At 41.0% G+C, this 18142-nt stretch overlaps 2 protein-coding genes and 1 long non-coding RNA gene across 5 annotated transcripts in view; 1 reads left to right on the top strand and 2 right to left on the bottom strand.

Annotated features, from left to right (window-relative positions):
* VPS29 (VPS29 retromer complex component) overlaps positions 1-1740 on the bottom strand; it is an 8045-nt gene extending 6305 nt beyond the window's left edge. The window contains exon 1 of one of the 3 annotated variants that reach the window (XM_006736978.3): positions 1611-1740. In XM_006736978.3, the coding sequence (XP_006737041.1) occupies positions 1611-1613 (3 nt within the window). In that variant the 5' untranslated portion in view covers positions 1614-1740. The remainder of the gene's footprint in view (positions 1-1610) is intronic. The other 2 variants (XM_006736976.3, XM_081802257.1) reach the window with 2 other exon arrangements.
* On the top strand, positions 1707-17220 carry RAD9B (RAD9 checkpoint clamp component B). The gene is made up of 6 exons (XM_081802258.1): positions 1707-1946; positions 3913-3983; positions 4791-4943; positions 6286-6400; positions 14038-14137; positions 16991-17220. The coding sequence occupies exons 1-6, from the start codon at positions 1910-1912 to the stop codon at positions 17202-17204; spliced, it is 690 nt and encodes a 229-aa protein (XP_081658384.1). The 5' UTR covers positions 1707-1909; the 3' UTR covers positions 17205-17220.
* Positions 14997-17017, bottom strand: LOC145716859 (uncharacterized). Its single transcript, XR_014139807.1, has 2 exons — positions 16896-17017; positions 14997-15513 (listed from the first exon to the last, which is right to left on the bottom strand). It is a non-coding gene; the product is annotated as an uncharacterized LOC145716859 (long non-coding RNA).
* Positions 17221-18142: the final 922 nt, after the last annotated feature.

The raw sequence follows: 18142 nt of genomic DNA, 5'->3' as shown, positions 1-18142 counted from the left end.
TGATTTTAATTCTCTTATGTTCAAAATTCTAGTAGCTGGAAAATTTATGCCGCAGCTAGATCATTATTTTGTATAGATCTAACACAGCACTCTGAATACATTATCAGATGGTGAAGTCACCAACTAAAAGATGATAAAAAACCAAACACATTCCTCCAGCTAAAATTGGACCTTCTCCACACCTGAATTCGCTGCCCATAGGCTCTGGACACTACTGAGTGTTGATCATTTCTAGTCTACTTTGCCAAATGAAAGATTTTTAATCATAAAAGAATCAGCTAATGCTAAATTTTACCCAGTTCTATCTCAGGTGACAAGTTATGTTCCAGTATAACTACCCTAAAGAAGTGTTCATCTTTCAGAAAAAACTTTAGAAACATGAGTATGGAATCATATGTCATCTTCTCAAAACTGTCTCAAAATTACTGTAAACCGATCTCTCTAAACTGGAGTCTGTTTAGAAGCAAAAATCAAAAACGGGATTAAAGCCTTTCACATATACAAGACACTAAAGAAGCATAAACCATAAATCTTTGGCTGTCACATCTATAAGCCACCTCAAAGGCTATGCTTGTCACAGAATTGTGATAATCTTAAAAATGCAATGGATGTTCATCAGAAAGAAAAGTCCCTTTAGAGTTACCCTCATCAACACAAATAGCAAGATAATCAGAGCTCCTTTTGAACACGTTCTTAACTTTTTAGGGGATGAAGGGCACCTCTGAAAATCTGATTACAGCTACGAGCCCTCTCCAGTAGCAGCTCCTGAGTTTTTACGTGGGAAGGTCTTAGGGGCGGAAACCTATTGGAGGCCAGCGGGTTGGGGGCCTGCCTTGAAGCTGGCTGGGCAATTTGATAAACGACGGAGGTAAAACTCCCCAACGTACCCCTTGGCGCCAACACTGGCTCCTTACCTGGAAAAACACACATATTCACAAAATTTTCCAATTTCAAGGAGCTCATAAACCATTTAGGAAACAATAGTTTCAGCCATTCTAAGAGCCAAATCCAGTCCCCTGAGGACTCACTACCACATTTCAATGGCAGCTGCACTTTATTTCAGGGGTGAATGGGGATAGTTTAGTTTGTACCCCTTTTCCCCAGATGGCAAACCAAAATGGATAGGGGATTCTGCTCGTTACTTCCCGTTTTGCATCCAAGAAGCCAGCTTTCAACACATGCGGGTGGCAACCGTTATACCCCAACCAGCGGGAGGTGCCTTTTAAGGGAAAGGAGTAGGGAAACGTCTGGAAAAGGAGGGGACCGTGCCCCTTTCTCGGGGACGCTGGAGGCCCAGGCCCAAAGGCCTTTCCCGACTCGGGCGTGCGGGTCTCGTGACAGGACGAGCCGCTGAGAGGGGCCCTTTCCCCCTCGGACGTCCTCTGGCCCCTGGGGCGGGGGTGCGAGGCCAGAGCGGGCCGCAGCCAGAGGTGGCTGCTCCTCATCTTCCCCTGCCCTCCCCCTGGGCCTTCTCCAGGCCTGGCCCTGGGCTGCGCCCGCCACGACCCCCGGAATGGCCCACGCCCTCGCCTAGAGACTCCCAGCTGCTCCCAAGGACGCAGCACCGCGGCCCACAGCTAGGCCTCGGTCGCCGCATCTGCCGTCCTCACCATCCTGTCACTGGGCTCCGCTCAGTCACCACCACCGCCGCCGCCACCTTCTTCCTCGGGCTCCTCGGCGCCCCGCCCACCTCGCTCTCAGCCAATGACAGATGATGTCGGTGGGAGACGGCCTACGGAGGCCCACACAGGCCCTTCCCCGCCGTAAAACAGCTGCTCTTTGGGAAATGGTGGCGTGGGGGCGGGAGGAGTAAGATCTCGAAGCTTCGAAAAGAGCGGGCGACATCCGGGCATCTGGGGCCGTCGAACCGAGGCGCGCCTTGGAGCGCGGCTGGTTAGGGCTCGCGGCCATGCTGAAGTGCGGGATGAGCGGCAGTCAGGTGAAAGGTGGAGCGACTTTTCTTGCATTCCTAATTAGAAAAGGGAAAGCAAAAAAAAAAAAGAGAAAAAGAGAAAGACTAAGATTCATGGGGGCGATTTCCCCATTGTCCTTTATGCGCAGGGTATGGCGACACAAGGCCTGGCCCTGAACAGCCGCCACCCACCCAGGCTCCTAGTAACTTCCGAGGGGAGGAAGAGGGCCCATCTGCATTTATGTATGCATAGTATTCATTGTCCTCGGTGTCCATGAAATGAAACTGCACCATTGGAACAGAGATTGGGAATGTGGGCCTCAAACTCGGGATGATAAGGACTACGTGAGGAGGAGTTGGGGGAAAAAATGATGCTTAGACAGTAAAAAGTATTTTAGTGCCATGAGGAAAGCATCGACCTGGTTTTTATTCAGATTCTACCATTTTTCGATGTATGACCTGGGACAAACCACTGAATCACTGTGGGGCTCAGTTTCCTCATCTGTAAAAATGAGAATAATAACAGCATTTTCGTCACAGGGCTTGTTGTAGGAATGAAACAGATGCATGTAAAGAGCTCAATAATAGATGAGAATGTACTTAAACGTTAAGTTCCTCGGGGATGTCTCTGTTTAAGAAAAGAACGGTTTCCTACAGATTGTAACCCGGAAGTGATCGTAGAATGGCGTCTTGTGTCATGGTTAGCTTCCCCTGGGTTGAGGCCATCCATGGAACGGCGGTAAAGAACAGGAAAGGGAAGCACAAGCTCCCAGCTGTTACAGGTTCTCAGCGTTCTAGAAGTTCTCTCGCAGTGTATAGCTCGGTTCTCAATAAACAACTATTTGTATGATTGTTTTTGCTTTTCCTCCTGGACTGTACGCAAGGCACTGTGAGGGCAGGAGCTGTTCCTGTCCTGTTCATTGCTCTACCCCCATCACAGTGGGTTGTGCTCGGAACGTAGTGGGTGCTCAAAAACTAGGCATCGGATGAGTGAAAGGTCTGCGTCAGGCAGCTCCAGGAGAAAGTGTTGAATGTGAAGTGGTAAAAAGGGAGAAATGCCTCCATCTCCCCCCACCCCCCCATCATCCCATCTCAGTTTCAGGCTGGCACCCCCAATGCACACACTTCTGATTCTTAAGCATTATAATCTGATTTTATATCCTGGAATTTTTTCTTTTTTCTACTGTTCTATGGATTGGTGTGGTCATCCACTTTATTTATCTATCTATCTATCTATCTATCTATCTATCTATCTATCTATCTATCTATTTGAGAGAGAGAGAGCACAAGTGGGGGAAGGGAGAAAAGAGAGGGGCAGAGTTCATGCTGAGCATGGAGCCCAACGTGGGCCTCGCATAATAACCACCTGGGCCTCACATAATATCCTCTATATGTTTGCCACATTTTGTACTTACTCATAATTCTTTAGAATATTAACAGTGTCATATCAGATTAGACAAATAGGTCACCCAGCCTAGCCTCTCTTCCTTACAGGGCATCTGAGTGTGTTTGGTGGGAAGATCTGGCATCTTGCATGCTACCCTCAAATATCAGAGATGCATCTTGAATGCCTCTAATTTCTCTCTCGTGACTTGTTTTGACCTTGCCACCCATGAAGTTATTAAATCCCTTCAAATCCCTCCATGCTCTGTTTTCACACTTCTTTTTTGGGGGGGCGGGTAATATATTTATTTAAACCAAATCTAAAAATACATTAGTATGGAAATTGGCTTTCCACAGTTGCCCCATGCAAATATACAGAAAGGAAGAGTGTGCATTTTATCATTTTGCACACGCTGTAAATTTATTGAGCTCTTACTGTGTGTCTAGCATTTTATCAAGAGTATTATTATGTATTTAAAGCAATTTTTAGCATTAGTCTATAAAACATTGTTCTTTATGCATTAAAACGTGAGTCCTGTGAATGCTGAAGTAGTCCTATGATTTGTATTTATTGTTTGAGGAAAGAATGTAAGCAGTACCTTTCTTTTTCTCTGTAGTATTTGGGAAAGCAATCCAAGCTCTATCACGAATCAGTGACGAGCTGTGGCTAGACCCATCTGAAAAAGGTGTAAGTAAGAAAATTAACAAATATACCATCTATTAAGGCAAAAGAAGGTGTTTAAAGACCCCAGCCCAGATTGAATGTTAACTAGGAAACCCAGAAATTGTAATTATCCCTTTCACTGTTCATCTTTATTTTATATATCTGAATACATTGAGAGCATATTATAAAAATCATGCAGAGAAACACAAGAGATTTAAACCAGAAATTGCAAACTGGTGGTCAAGAGGCTAGATACGGCTTGCAGAAGTGTTTTGTGGGAATGCACTGTGCTTTGTTTTTTAATGAAATAATTTTCTAAGCTTAAAAATTGGGAGAGTCCATATAAAGATCTGAGTTTCTTGCTTCTCTTAAAAGCTTAGAAGATCTGACAGTTTGGGGCCAGCATTCCCAGGTGGAAGTAGGTGGCTGGAGCTGTCCGACGGTTTCTCGCTTTAGATGAGGCAAGAGATTGCCATTCTGCTGCCATCTTTTTGCCCCCCTTACATTGCCTTCTGTCACTTTGTGCATAAAAGTTAAAGGCATTCACAACTTCACAATTTCAACCTGCAAGACTTTAGAGTTAATACCTGTATGTATTCAATACAGATGTGTATCCATGTATGTATATGTATGCAAATTCAATATACAGTGTATGATGCTACCCATTTAGTATCTATAATAATTCATATTTATAATGTAGTCCATATAATGCAGTTACCATCCCATAGCCTTATTTGAACACATTTAATTGCAGTGTTAAACATAATAGAATTTTTTGAATTAATCATTTAGAGAAAGTTGATTTTTTCTTTAATATCTCTTATTTTTCAGCTTGCTTTAAGATCTGTGAATTCTTGTCGATCAGCATATGGATGTGTCCTCTTCTCTCCTGTGTTTTTTCAACATTATCAATGGTCAACCTCAGTGAAAGTAAATGAGAATGATTCGACAATATCAAATTTAAATTGCAAATTGGGAATGAAGGTAAATATAAGTGGCCCTGGTTTTCTCTTGTAGTGTAGAAATATTTATTACATAGTACATGTCATCTATTCTGCATTTAATACATGGTTAAAAAGGCATGCAGGACACCCCAGTGTTTATAGCAGCAATGTCCACAATAGCCAAACTATGGAAAGAGCCCAGATGTCCATCAACAGATGAATGGGTAAAGATATGGTGTGTGTGTGTACACACACACACACACACAAACACACACACACAATGGAATATTACTCAGCCGTCAAAAATGAAATCTTACCATTTGCAATGACATGGATGGAACTAGAAGGTATTATGCTAAGTGAAATAAGTCAGAGAAAGACAATTATAGAATCCACTCATATGTGGAATTTAAATTCTTAAATTCTTTTTTTTTTTTTAAAGATTTTATTTATTTATTTGACAGAGAGAGATATAGCGAGAGCAGGAACACAAGCAGGGGGAGTGGAAGAGGGAGAAGCAGGCTTCCTGCTGAGCAGGGAGCCCGATGTGGGACTCGATCCCAGGACCCTGGGATCATGACCTGAGCCGAAGGCAGACGCTTAACGACTGAGCCACCCAGGCGCCCTAAATTCTTAAATTCTTAAGAATTTAACAAAAGAGAGGATCACAGGGGAAGGGAGGGAAAAATACAAGAAGATGAAACCAGAGAGGGAGACAAACCATAAGGGACTCTTTTTTTTTTTTTCAAAGATTTTATTTATTATTTGAGAGAGAGAGCATGAGCGGGGTGAAGGGTAGAGGGAGAAGCAGACTCCCCGCTGAGTGGGGAGCCTGACATGGGGCTCTATCCCAGGACTCCGGGATCATGACCTGAGCTGAAGGCAGACGCTCAACCGACTGAACCACTCAGGCACCCCAGGAGACTCTTAATATAGGAAACAAACTGAGGGTTGCTGGAGGAGAGGTGGCTGGGGGGGGTTGGGGTAACTGGGTGATGGGCATTAAGGAGGGCACTTGATGTAATGAGCACTGGGTGTTACATGCAACTGAGGAATCACTAAACTCTGCCTCTGAAACTAATACCACACTATATGTTAATTGAATTTAAATTTAAAAAGAGAAAAAAATAAAGTGTTAAAAGAAGGGGAAAATACTTTTTCAACCCAGAAAAAAATGAATATTGGCCGTTTTATTTTTAAAGTTGACATCACATAGTTACATAGTTCAAAACAGAAATAAAAATTTAAAAATATTTTAAAAAGGCAATGCAAGGCAAATATATTCATTTATGAATATATATGCTCTTCTTTTGTTAGTTCATTTAAACTAATAGAACAACCATATTAAGTATCTGCTGTTCTATGTTGTATTTGTGGTACAGTCAATTCTGCCCATCTTTAGATGTCTGAATTCCCTTGAAAGAAATGTAGAGAAGTGCAAAATATTCACCAGTTCCGATCTGTGCAAAGTCGTCATTCAGTTCTTCTGCAGACATGGTAGGTCTCGTTAAAACTAGTTTTAAAGTATTGTGGTTTTTTTGTTAATATTTTTTATGTTTAGAATATTCAAACTGCATATTAAGACTTCTCATTGTATTACTGCTTAGAATTTGGTTTTGTGGTAGAGCCGTTGTAAGTACTTGAAAAGTATTATCTTACTTGTCTCTGTAGAAGTATTATGAAGTGATTGGTATTTTTCCTTTTCCAACTTGTCAGCGGCACAAGCTTTGCCTGCATACAAACCAATTTTTTTTTCAATGTCCGCTTGAATTCAAACAATAGGTGGTTCTAAAATTAACTGGCTGCTTGATGATATTCTGTAAGAGTGCCTTGGAAACAGTGTTCTTTGGTAAGAACAGAAAGGAATAGTGCCAGCTTGTATTGAAAGTCCTCTGGGAGGCAGATAGTACTGTATCTGGGACTGAAAGAAGCATGCGTGGTAACTGGCCCAGGGTCACAAAACTAATAAGTCGCTGAGCCTGGCTTTGAGTCGAGCCCCAGTAGTAGGAGCCAAAACCTTTATACATTCTCTCTGTCACACCAAGCTGTAAAACAGATTTCCTGCCTCACAGCCTTGCAGGGTAGATATTCAAATGTTTTACTCACAGGACATTTACATGCTTAAGTATCTCTAGCACAGTGATTAAGAACATGGATTCTGGAGGCCACAAAGTTTGGGGCGGAATCCTGCTCTGCCCTTTCCTTGCTGATACTTTGGACAAATTATTTTACACCTGTGTGCCTCATTTGCCTTAAATGTAAAATGCGGATCATGTTAGTCCCAGCATTCTTGGGGTTTTGTGAGGATTCAATGAGTTATAGGAAGTTAGAGTTCCACAGTGTTTAAAAGAATGCCTGGCACCTTCTCTAAGTGTTAGCTCTAGTTATAATTTTTATGATTGCTGTTATTTTATTTGAAGTTAGCAGGTAGAATTGTATGCTTTAAAACTCGTGCTTGTGATATTAGTCCAAATCTTTTTTTGTAGTGGAATGGTCTTCTGGAAGGTTATCATAGGGTTACAATGATCTTTTATCTGTTACTTTGCCTGACAATTATCTTAATATTTTAAGCTCCTATTTGTATTATATTCTTTCATTTTTTCCCTGCAAAATATCAATGATTTAATGTGATTTTCCCCCTTTGAATTTTAGTTCACATAATAGCAGAATCACGTAAAGAGCATGATTAAAAGCACAGCAGGCCTTGACATCACAGACATGGGTGTGGATTCTTCTATACTTCTTATTAGCTTTGTGAAAGTACATAAGCTTTGTCAATGCAAATTGAACAAACCTTGTAGAATCTCAGAAAGTAAGAGAGTTTTATTCGAGTCCAAGTTAGGACAACTGCCCAGGAAACACACTTTTCACAGGGAAGAAAGTGTTCCAGAGGATAAAGTTTTTACAGGGTCATATACATTTTTACATCTTGTAAAAGCTGAAAAGATTATAGATTAGTATGTAGGCAGGCATCACGAGTTTCATTGTAAAGAAATGCAGGGAGCAGGAGCATTGACTGAGATGCCTCAAGGACAAGATGGCTTTCCTTTAGGCTACTCATCACAAAGCAGATGTACATTGCATGCATGGCAGGCCATAAATCAGGCTTTTGGTTTGAACAAAGTTTATGTACAGTCATATGAATTTAGGAAGAAATCTAAGATGGCCTCCCTTGTATATCAGGCCTTTAGAGAGTTTTTCTCTCATCAGTTCTCTGTACTGTCATTTTCTTTTCTGTAAATGGGGATAATCTTACCTACGCTCATGTTCCGGGGTTGTTGTGAACGTGAAGCAGGATCAGTGTGAAGCACATAGCGTGGTGTCTGACGCGGAGGGAGTACTACCTCGTCGATGATTGCTGTTATTACAATGACCCTCATCCCTTATTTCCAGCTAGATTTCAAACAACCAACTTTTCAGTTTCTTTCTTTCTTTTTTAAAAATTTTATTTATTTATTTGACAGAGAGAGCGAGCACAAGCAGGGGGAGCTGCAGAAGGAGAGGGAGAAGCAGGCTTCCCGCCAAGCAGGGAGCCCGATGCTGCCAGGACCCTGGGATCATGACCTGAGCCGAAGGCAGACATTTAATGACTGAGCCACCCAGGCTCCCCTTCAGTTTCTTTTTTTTTTTTTTTTTTTAAAGATTTTATTTATTTATTTGAGAGAGAGAATGAGATAGAGCATGAGAGGGTCAGAGGGAGAAGCAGACTCCCTGCCGAGCAGGGAGCCCGATGCGGGACTCGATCCCGGGACTCCAAGATCATGACCTGAGCCGAAGGCAGTCGCTTAACCAACTGAGCCACCCAGGCGCCCCTCCCCTTCAGTTTCTTAAGAATCTCTCAAGTAGCTTAAATTAGAGTAATGTCTAATACATGTTTGTAATCGGTTGATTTTTAATAGCTTTTGTAGGAAAGCTGTGAGTTAGGATGCCTTAAGTTGCAACTAACAGGGAAAAAAAAAACACACGGAAAATCCAACTCAAACTGACTTTAATAATAAGGAGGGGGCGCCTGGGTGGCTCAGTTGGTTGGGCGACTGCCTTCGGCTCAGGTCACGATCCCGGAATCCTGGGATCGAGTCCCACATCGGGCTCCCGGCTCAGCGGGGAGCTTGCTTCTCCCTCTGACCCTATCCCCTCTCATGCTGTTTCTCTCTCTCTCTCTCTCTCTCAAATAAATAAATAAAAAAAAATTAAAAAAAAAATAATAAGGAGGAATATTGGCTCTTGTAAATGAAAAAAGTTCAAAATTAGGTCACAGGCATGGTTCGATCGAGGCTGTAGCAGCTACTACTACTTTTCCTCCTTCCTTTTCTTTTCTTTCTTTTTTTTTTTTTTTAAGATTTTATTTATTTATTTGAGAGAGAGAGTGCACGCACAAGCAGGTAGAGGGGCAGAGGGAGAGGGAGAAGCTGGGAGCCCGATGTGGGGCTTGATCCCAGGACCCCGGGATCATGACCTGAGCCCAAGACAGATGCTTAACTGAGCCCGCCAGGCACTCCTTTCCTTTTTAAAATTCACTCAGCTCTACTTTCCTCCATGTGATTTATCCTAAGGCTTCTCTTACAAACTTTCAGTGCTCAGGCGGCTTGTAGCAGCAGCCGGGGCTAAATATTTCCTCTTTCACATCCAGGGGGAGTGAGAGCCTTGCCTTATGTATCCAGTGAACAAAAGCGCTTGACTTTGCTCTGACTGGACCAACCTAAATCAATCCTAGTGGCCAGGGCATTCCCATCTCTAAGTGCCATATCTGGTCCAAATTTAATTGCAGGGGGGATAAGATCACACTTGGTTTGTACCAATGAGGGCCTATCAGTGATGCTGGAAGTAGAGTTCGTCCCCCCTCCAACCTCATGGCTGCTATGAAAGGGGGAAGGGCCAATTCAGGAAGGAAGGAGACCGGAGAACGTGGATGCTGCTAGGTAACTGGAGTAGTTATAGTTTCCAAAACTGTATGCACACAGCAAATTATGCTTGCGATTTTATATCTGTAATCTGGTGGGGAAACACTGTTCAGATTTAGTTGAGAAAAATCACCTGGGTAGAGATAGCCCATAAGCTGCTAGAAATACATGTTTGGGATTTGGGAAGGAATTAAGGACAGTGATGTAAATTTGGCTCTCTTCATTGATAGAAAACAATTGAAAAAACATGAGCTACTAAAAAAGACTAACTTCTCTAAATCTAACCTTGAAAAGTTTCCAGAACGGTGATTTCTTGAATTATTTCGCATCTGCTAACAGGAAACAAGGATTTGTATCATCGAGAACCAAGATTTACCTGAAATATTTATTTTATTAATAATTCCACCAATTCTCCATTCTTTCTTTGCACTGGCCCTAGAATTGCTAAAAATGAGTCTGTGAGTTCCTGAAGCACACTCTCTGATACACACGACATGCTAATGTGTTCTGTCCTGGCTCAAAGAGACAGGCCTCCAGCAGAGAGGGGCTTCCATAAGAGAAGAGGAGTGCACTGGGATACTGAGTGAAAATAAAACTTTGATTCATACGCATGTATTAATGAAGTGATGTCAAGAAGGCTGGAATCCCACTTCAAGTTTTCAAGTTTTTGTCAAAGGGCATTCTACGGATGTACTAATGACTTTAAACTTGCTTAACAGTGAACTTATAGGGATTGGGTCCCATTTAAATAACTTACAAGATTTTTGAAGTATCACTGACCTCTGAAATTCTAAACTCTACAAATGTAACATCTCCAAAATAATGGTTGTTCCTTAGCTGTACCTCTTCAGGTTTGAAAGAGTTCTCTGGACCCACTGAGGGAAGTTCCAAATTGAGCTTATGAGGTGGCAAGTAGAACTAGCATCAGGAATCCCATGGCCAGGAGCAGATGGGATGAGACACTACTACTCAGAATGATTGTTGGCCTGGCTGCTGGGCCCCAAGCTGTTGTCACGGGTCTGTGAGATATTAAGGAGCTTATGCCAGAATTTAAGCCAAACATGTGACTAAGCATTTGCTTTAGTTCAGCTGTTGTTATCTTTTTTTTTTTCTTGAGTAGGCTTCACTCCCAGCGTGGAGCCCAGTGCAGGGCTTGAACTCACAACCTGGAGATCAAAACCTGAGCTGAGATCAAGTTGGACGCTTAACTGACTGAGCCACCCAAACGCCCCAGTTGTTGTTCTTAGTAGTAAGATTTTCTCCATGAAGGAAGTCCATTCTAATGCAAAACTCCTTATTGCATTATGGTCCAGTACTTTGTGCAGCACAAGATAAGGTTAATAAATGACCCAGGGAGAAAACAGGACTTCTAAATGTTTATCCCATTTGTATCCTATCAAGGAAAATTGTTATTAAACTAGAAGACTAGAAAAACTGCAGTGAAGAGGTACATGCTTTAAAAAGGGTACAGTGGGGGGGAGCCGCCTGGGTGGCTCAGTCAGTTAAGTGTCTGACTCTTGATCTCTGCTCAGGTCTTGATCTCAGGGTCGTGAGTTCAAGCCCCATGTGAGCTCCATGCCCAACGTGGAGCCTACTTAAAAAAATAAGATAAAATAAAAAGGGTACAGTGGATGTTCTTTGGGCCAGAGATTCAGAGGAGAGAAAGGTGAAGAGGAAAGGCTTGGTGGTTAGTGACTAGGTGAGTGGCTAGGTGAGTTTCCAGGAGGTGGAAATGGGAAGGCATTCTATGAGGAGCAAGCAGTGGGAACAAAAGGTATAGGCTGAAAGTGTTTAGCACTTGTCGATAAGGAAAAAGGAGAAGGAAGCAAGTGGTAAGAAAAGGAGCATCAGGAATGACAAGGAAATTAGACATTTCTCTGCTTGGGCATGTTTGGCCATGCCAGTATTTACTTGAATGAAATATTTAGAGGTATGTTCTAGAGGTATGATCGTGCTGCATATGCCAAGGCTGTTTCTAAGAATACCTAAGAAACTGCTAACAGTGGTCCCCTCTGTGGAGGGTAGGGGGGTGGCAGGAGTCAGGGGTTGGGGGTGACTTACTTTTCACTGACTATTCTTTGGTATCTTTTGAACTTTAGACCATAAGCATCTAATACCTGTTGCTCCAAAAGTAACTTGGAAATAGTTTTTAAAATAGGGTAAATTATGCCAACTTTCGAGCTTTGTGTCTTCCCAAAATAGAAATCACAGTAATTCCTTGCAGTGCCATGCTCTTTGTAGTACATCTAAGATGTATGGATGAGTGCAAAGATGAAATAGGTTGGATATGTCACTCCAGTGCTCAAAATTCTCTCAACGCCTCCCCCTAAGCCCTCCCCATTTACCCAGGGTAAAAGCCAGAGATCTTGCAGTGGCCAATAAGATCCTACATGGGTTGGGAGCCCTCTGCCTAGCAAGCTCCTTCTCCAGATAGCATGTTGCTTTGCTCTTTCTCCTCCTCCAGGTCTTTACTCTGATGGCTTCGTTTCCATGAGGTCTTCCTTGACCCCTCTATTAAAAATTGCTGTCTACCATGACTGGCACCCCTAATGCCCATTCTGCTTTGCTTTTTTCCTGTGGCCCTTACCACGATGTGACCTATCAATTATTTTACTTATTTATTTTCTTATCGTCTGTCTCCCTTCCCTAGAAGGTAAGCTCTATGAGGAGAGAGATTTTTGTCTGATTTGTGCTTTGCTAATCCCTAGCTCCTGAAATTGTTCCTGTGTAGTAGATTACCAGACAAGTGCTCACAAATTATTTGCTGCTTCCCACCCTTCGAAAGCTGGAGTCTGTTTCCCCAGCTCGAATCTTGGCTGGCCTTGGGCTTGCTTTATCAATTAAATAGAAGTGATATTGTGTGAGTTGCAAGCCTAGGCCTTAAGAGGCCTGGCAGCTTCCCCTGTGAAAGCAGGAACCCTTCCCTCAGCATGAGAACAAGTGCTGCACAGTAGACTTCTGGAGGATTAAGACCATGTGGTGGGAGGCCTCAGCCGTCCCAGCAGTCTCAGCCATGCCAGTTGTCCCACTGGGCCCTAAACATGAAAGTGAAGCCATCCAAGATGTCCAGCCACAGCTAAGCCAGCTGAAACCAGAACTACTCAGCTGAATTGTGAGAAATAATAAATGTTTGTTATTTTGAGCCACTAAGTTTTGGAGTGGTTTGTTCTCCAGCAAAAGCTAACTAATGCAGCTTTGTGCATAGTAGGTGGTCTGTAAATATGAAATTAATAAATGTTGCCATTATTAATTTTGTATTAAAAAAACCCCCAGGGGCGCCTGGGTGGCTCAGTTGGTTAGGAGTCCGACTCCTGATTTCAGCACAGGTCGTGATCTTGGGGTCATGGGATTGAGCCTTGTGTCGGGCTCATGGGCTGGGCATGGAGCCTGCTTGGGATTCTCTCTCTCCCTCTCCCCCTCCTCCCTAAAAGAAAAAAAAATCCAAGTTAGATGAGAAATGTTGTTTCTAGTGAGTCCTTCTGATTCTCACCACAACATTATTGGGCTGTAGAAAGTTACAGCCCATTTGGATTTCATTACATGGGCTCTGTATTCAAACTTAGGTTCACATTCTCCCTATACTTATTTTTTTTTTTTTTTTTTTTTAGATTTTTGTTTATTTATTTGCGAGAGAGAATGAGAGACAGAGAGCATGAGAGGGAGGAGGGGCAGAGGGGGAAGCAGACTCCCCGCTGAGCAGGGAGCCACATTCTCCCTATACTTATTAAAATAGCATCACCTTAAAAAGTCAGTCAGCCTCACTGGGCTACAGGTTCCTCTTCTGAGACTAAGTGCCTACCCCGCAGAGCTGTTGTGAAGATCATAGGTAATGTGTGTAAAATGCATACTACCGTTGCTGGCTCATACTTCCAGAATTCCCAGAAACCCAGAAATATCAAACCTGGATGAAAGGTAGTGAAAGAGAATGATAGGCACATGAACTAGAGTGGGCAATCACTATTTTACCCACAATTTAAGAAATAACTTGTATTTCAAAAGAACTTGGGAGCTCTACTGCCTGATTGGTCCGAGGATATGGCATGTTGCATGGTGTCCACTAGGGGGCAATAAACACATTTCATAAAGGAATTCTGCTCATTCAAGCTACAGGCACCTGCCAGATAGGAAATGTTTCTTTAATTTTATTATTTTAACGTGGCTGTGAAACGTAGACTTTTTAAATAGTTCATGTTGCACTTAAAATTATTAACAGATTGCTTTATTCTTTTTAAGGTATTAGAAGAACTCATAATGTGTGTTTTCAAGAAAGTCAGCCCTTGCAAGTTATTTTTGAAAAGAATATGTGTTCTAATACACTAATTATTCAACCAAGGTAATGAGTTCTCTGGTATTTATTTTTTTTCTAAATATAATGTGGGCACAGAGTAAAGAGGTAATGCCCTTAATTAAAATTTGAAATCAGTTATATTTTTTTAAAAAGCTAACATTTGACTTGGAGAAATCCCCTTACAAGGTCAAGAGGAAACTGTGAAAAAGATAATAGTAGATAATATAATTGCTTAATGGTAGCAATAATGATTTAGTGGCAAGAAAGTTCTAAAAATATCCCATTAGTGCCTTTCTACATCAAGTGATACCAAGGGAAAAATATATTACCTAATTATACTTTGCATTTATATATTGCCTTCTGCCTGAGTCTTAAAACACACAACACAAGGAAACGTTAACGTTTTTATGTAAACTTATTTTATCCCAAGTGTTTGCATTTTTTCTTTAGAGAATGTGCATTTGTCAGAAAAGTGCATTTGTCAGAAAAATGCACCCAATTTTTTAGTTCATTTGTCAGAAAAGTGCACCAATTTTTTAGTTAAGCTGTAGCATTAAACATTAATTACTTTGTGAGCCAAAGGATATTTTATCCTTATTGTTCTTTAAATTAAACAAGCAATACATGCTCCTTGTAATACATCTAGAATTTATAGAGGAGTACAAAGATAAAAAATGAAAAGTTTTTCTCCTCTACCTGTCCCCTCTATCCCTCTTTGCAGAGGTAACATCAATCAACAATTTGGTGTATATCCTTGTAGATCTTCTTCTCTATATAGCCAATCTCTCTGTAACTCACCCTCTCCTTATAGCTATGGATATTTTTCTTTCTCTTCCTTCTTCCCCCCTCTCACATTTATATTACTTATTAGACACATACTTGTAACTAATTTTTTCAAAGAAAATGTCCTACTGTTATTATTTGGCAACTTGATTTTTTAAGTTTCTGTGTCAGTTCACTTAAATCAATCTTATTGTTTTTAATGATTACATAATTTTTCACTGTATGACTGAACCATAATTTAGTTACCCATTGTCCTATTAGTGAAAAAGTAGGTTGTTTCCAGCTTTTTGCCATAAAAAAAAAAGTGTATTAGTTGCCTATTTCTGTGGAACAAATTTCCCCCAAACTCAGAGCTTTAAGAAACCAGATATTGATTACTTCATAGTTATAAGTGTGGCTTAACTGGGTGCATCCGGCTCAAGGTGTCTCATGAAATTGGAGTCAAGCTGTCAGCCAGGGCTGTGGTCTCATCTGAAGGCTGGACTTGGAGGGGGTTCACTCCCAAACTCACAGACATGGCTGTGGGGAGCCCTCAGATGATCAACTTCCAAGCTCACTAGTCTGGTTGCTGGTAGGCCTCAGTTCCTCACCACACAGGCCTCTCTGTGGATTATCTGATTGTCCTTACAACGTGGCCACTGGTAATCAGAAAGGGAGAGAATTGATTGAGATGACTGATTGAGAGAGAGAATTCACAAATGGAACCAAAGTCTTTTTATAATCTAATCTCAGAACTGACATTTCATCACTTCTGCCATTTTCTTTGTTAGAAGTGACTCTATAAATTAAGCCCACACTCAAGGGCAGGGGATTATATGAGGGCATAAATACCAGGAGGTGGGGATCACTGGGGGCCATCTTATACACTTAACACAGAGTCCTAGAAATGAAATCACTGGGTCAAAGGCTTACCAAATTTTAAATTTGCATACATACTGACTACCAAATTGCTGTCTTAAAGGATGAGCCAATTTACATTCCCACCAGAAGTGTAGGGGAGTCCTTTCAAGTAACATATATGATCAATCTTTAAAATTTTTGCCAACCTGATAGGTAGAAAATTGTATTATTAGATGTCCTTTTTTGTTGCGTTGATTCCTTGGGAGTTTGAACATCTTTTCATATATTTATTGTATTTTTCTTCCTTTTTGAATTGCACATTTATGTTGTAATTTTTTTGTATCAGGTTATTTGGTATTTTATAAAACACCATCAACACTGGAAAAGTTCCTAGATGAATTTGGTAGGTGTTCCTGACATTTTGGCATCAAGAAACACTGCTGAGCTAATGTCTAGCATCAGGTTAACATCAACATTACATACATTCTAAGAATCTCACTTTTATCTGACAACACCTCAATTTCAAAAGTAGCCCAGATCTTGTAATGTAATAATAAAAAGATAACCTAATTAAAAATGGGCAAAGGATTTGAATAGATAATTTGCCAAAGAAGATATACAAATGGTTGAAAAGCTCATGAAAAGGTGCTCAACATCATTAATAGTTAGGGAAATACAAGTTAAAAAACTTTAAATCTGTGAATTGTACAGTATGTGAATTCTGTATCAATAAAACTATTTTTAAAAAGGGAGATCAGGATAAAAGGGCATTTGGGATGTCAAGACAACCTTGAAAGTAATAGGTAATAATCTAGGACAAGTAACAAAGGGAAAGAGAATATAAGTAGCAGGCTGCTCGTAAACCTCTACCCCTCACCCAGATCTCCAGCATAGTTCCACCCGGTTCTGTCTGAACAGCGATGTTTTCTACTACCTCCCTCAGGAGTATGATTGCAGGTCATTAAAAATATATAGGGGGTATATAAAACCATGGAATTGAAGACATTTCTTCCAGTGTCTGGTTTATTCTGCAGCTTTTACATGTCATACTAAGAATATATTTTACTATTCTCTTGGCTTTCAAGTGAATTTTTAAAATATACTGAAAATATTGCAGCTCACGTAGAAAAAATAAGATAGGTATTTTGGGTAAGTTTTTAAAAAATCTAGGCTGACTAACCTGTTTATTTCCAGATTAAAGATTTGAGTCCCATTTAATAAGATTCTTTCTTCTTGTTTTTCAAGTAACATAGTACTTTTCATTACTTTTTGTAGAGTGCTTGCTGAGGCAGTTGTTCTTTTTACATCAAGTCAAGAAGAAGTTACTCTTGCTGTTACCCCACTCAGCGTTTGCCTTAAGAGTTCCAGTGATGAACCAATGGGTGAGGACTACATCTGTCATGGCGCTCGGATGGCATGTCACTTCCTGGGTTTCTTGATGACTGACCATACAGTAAACATTGGTGGCATAACGTTTATTCTTGTCTAAAAAGCAGTAAGATGTAGAAAGATCATTAAAATTTTTAAGGGATCCAGGAAATGGAACAGAATCAATAATTAAAACATTTGGCTTTGAAATTCAGGTTGTTTTAAAATTAGGAGAATCGTTACTGAGAAAAATATATTTTCAGTTAAGATTTTTAAGGTCTGGTTTTCATCTTTTTTTAAATTTATTTATTTTTTAGTAATCTCTGCACCCAACATGGGGCTCAAACTCACGACCCCAAGATCAAGAGTTGCATGCTCTTCTAATTGAGCCGGCCAGGCACCCCTGTTTTTCATCTTTTATCAACCTTTGTGTTTAGCATAAAGAAAAATTAAGAGGCCAGCAATCCAATTGAGATTATTGTTAATCACATAAGAAGAAAAAGTAGCTTTGAACTAGAGAAGTAAGATATTCCAGATGGCAAATACACACAGCAGAAAATGTGAATACTTACGTCAGCTCCTCCAAGAGTTATCTAGATTGAATGGAGAAACTAAGGCATGATTGAATCAGAAGTTTTGCTATCAAGAAAATTGACTATGGTCTTTTGGGTACAAGCTGTTTGAGACTCTTTAACCTTGGGTAATTTGGTGTGTGTGTGTGTGTCTGCATGTGTGTGTGTGACAGCAGTAAAGAAAAGAAAGGGAGGGAACTGTATTATTCTAGACTGAAAAACCAGTAGAACTAGGGCTGAAGTTGGATCAGATGACTTTTGTGGTGTTTAGTGTGTGCCATGTTTTTGTTCTTTTTTTTTTTTTTAAAGATTTTATTTATTTTTTAGAGAGCGAGCGAGAGAGAGAAACAGCATGAGAGGGGAGAGGGTCAGAGGGAGAAGCAGGCTCCCCGCTGAGCCGGGAGCCCGATGTGGGACTCGATCCCAGGACCCTGGGATCATGACCTGAGCCGAAGGCAGACGCTTAACCATCTGAGCCACCCAGGCG

Source organism: Leptonychotes weddellii, chromosome 13, assembly GCF_054177405.1.
Source record: "Leptonychotes weddellii isolate Sample4059 chromosome 13, ASM5417740v2, whole genome shotgun sequence".
NCBI lineage: Eukaryota > Metazoa > Chordata > Mammalia > Carnivora > Phocidae > Leptonychotes > Leptonychotes weddellii.
The sequence above is the reverse complement of the archived record's forward strand: the minus strand, read 5'-3'. Positions and strand labels throughout refer to the sequence as shown.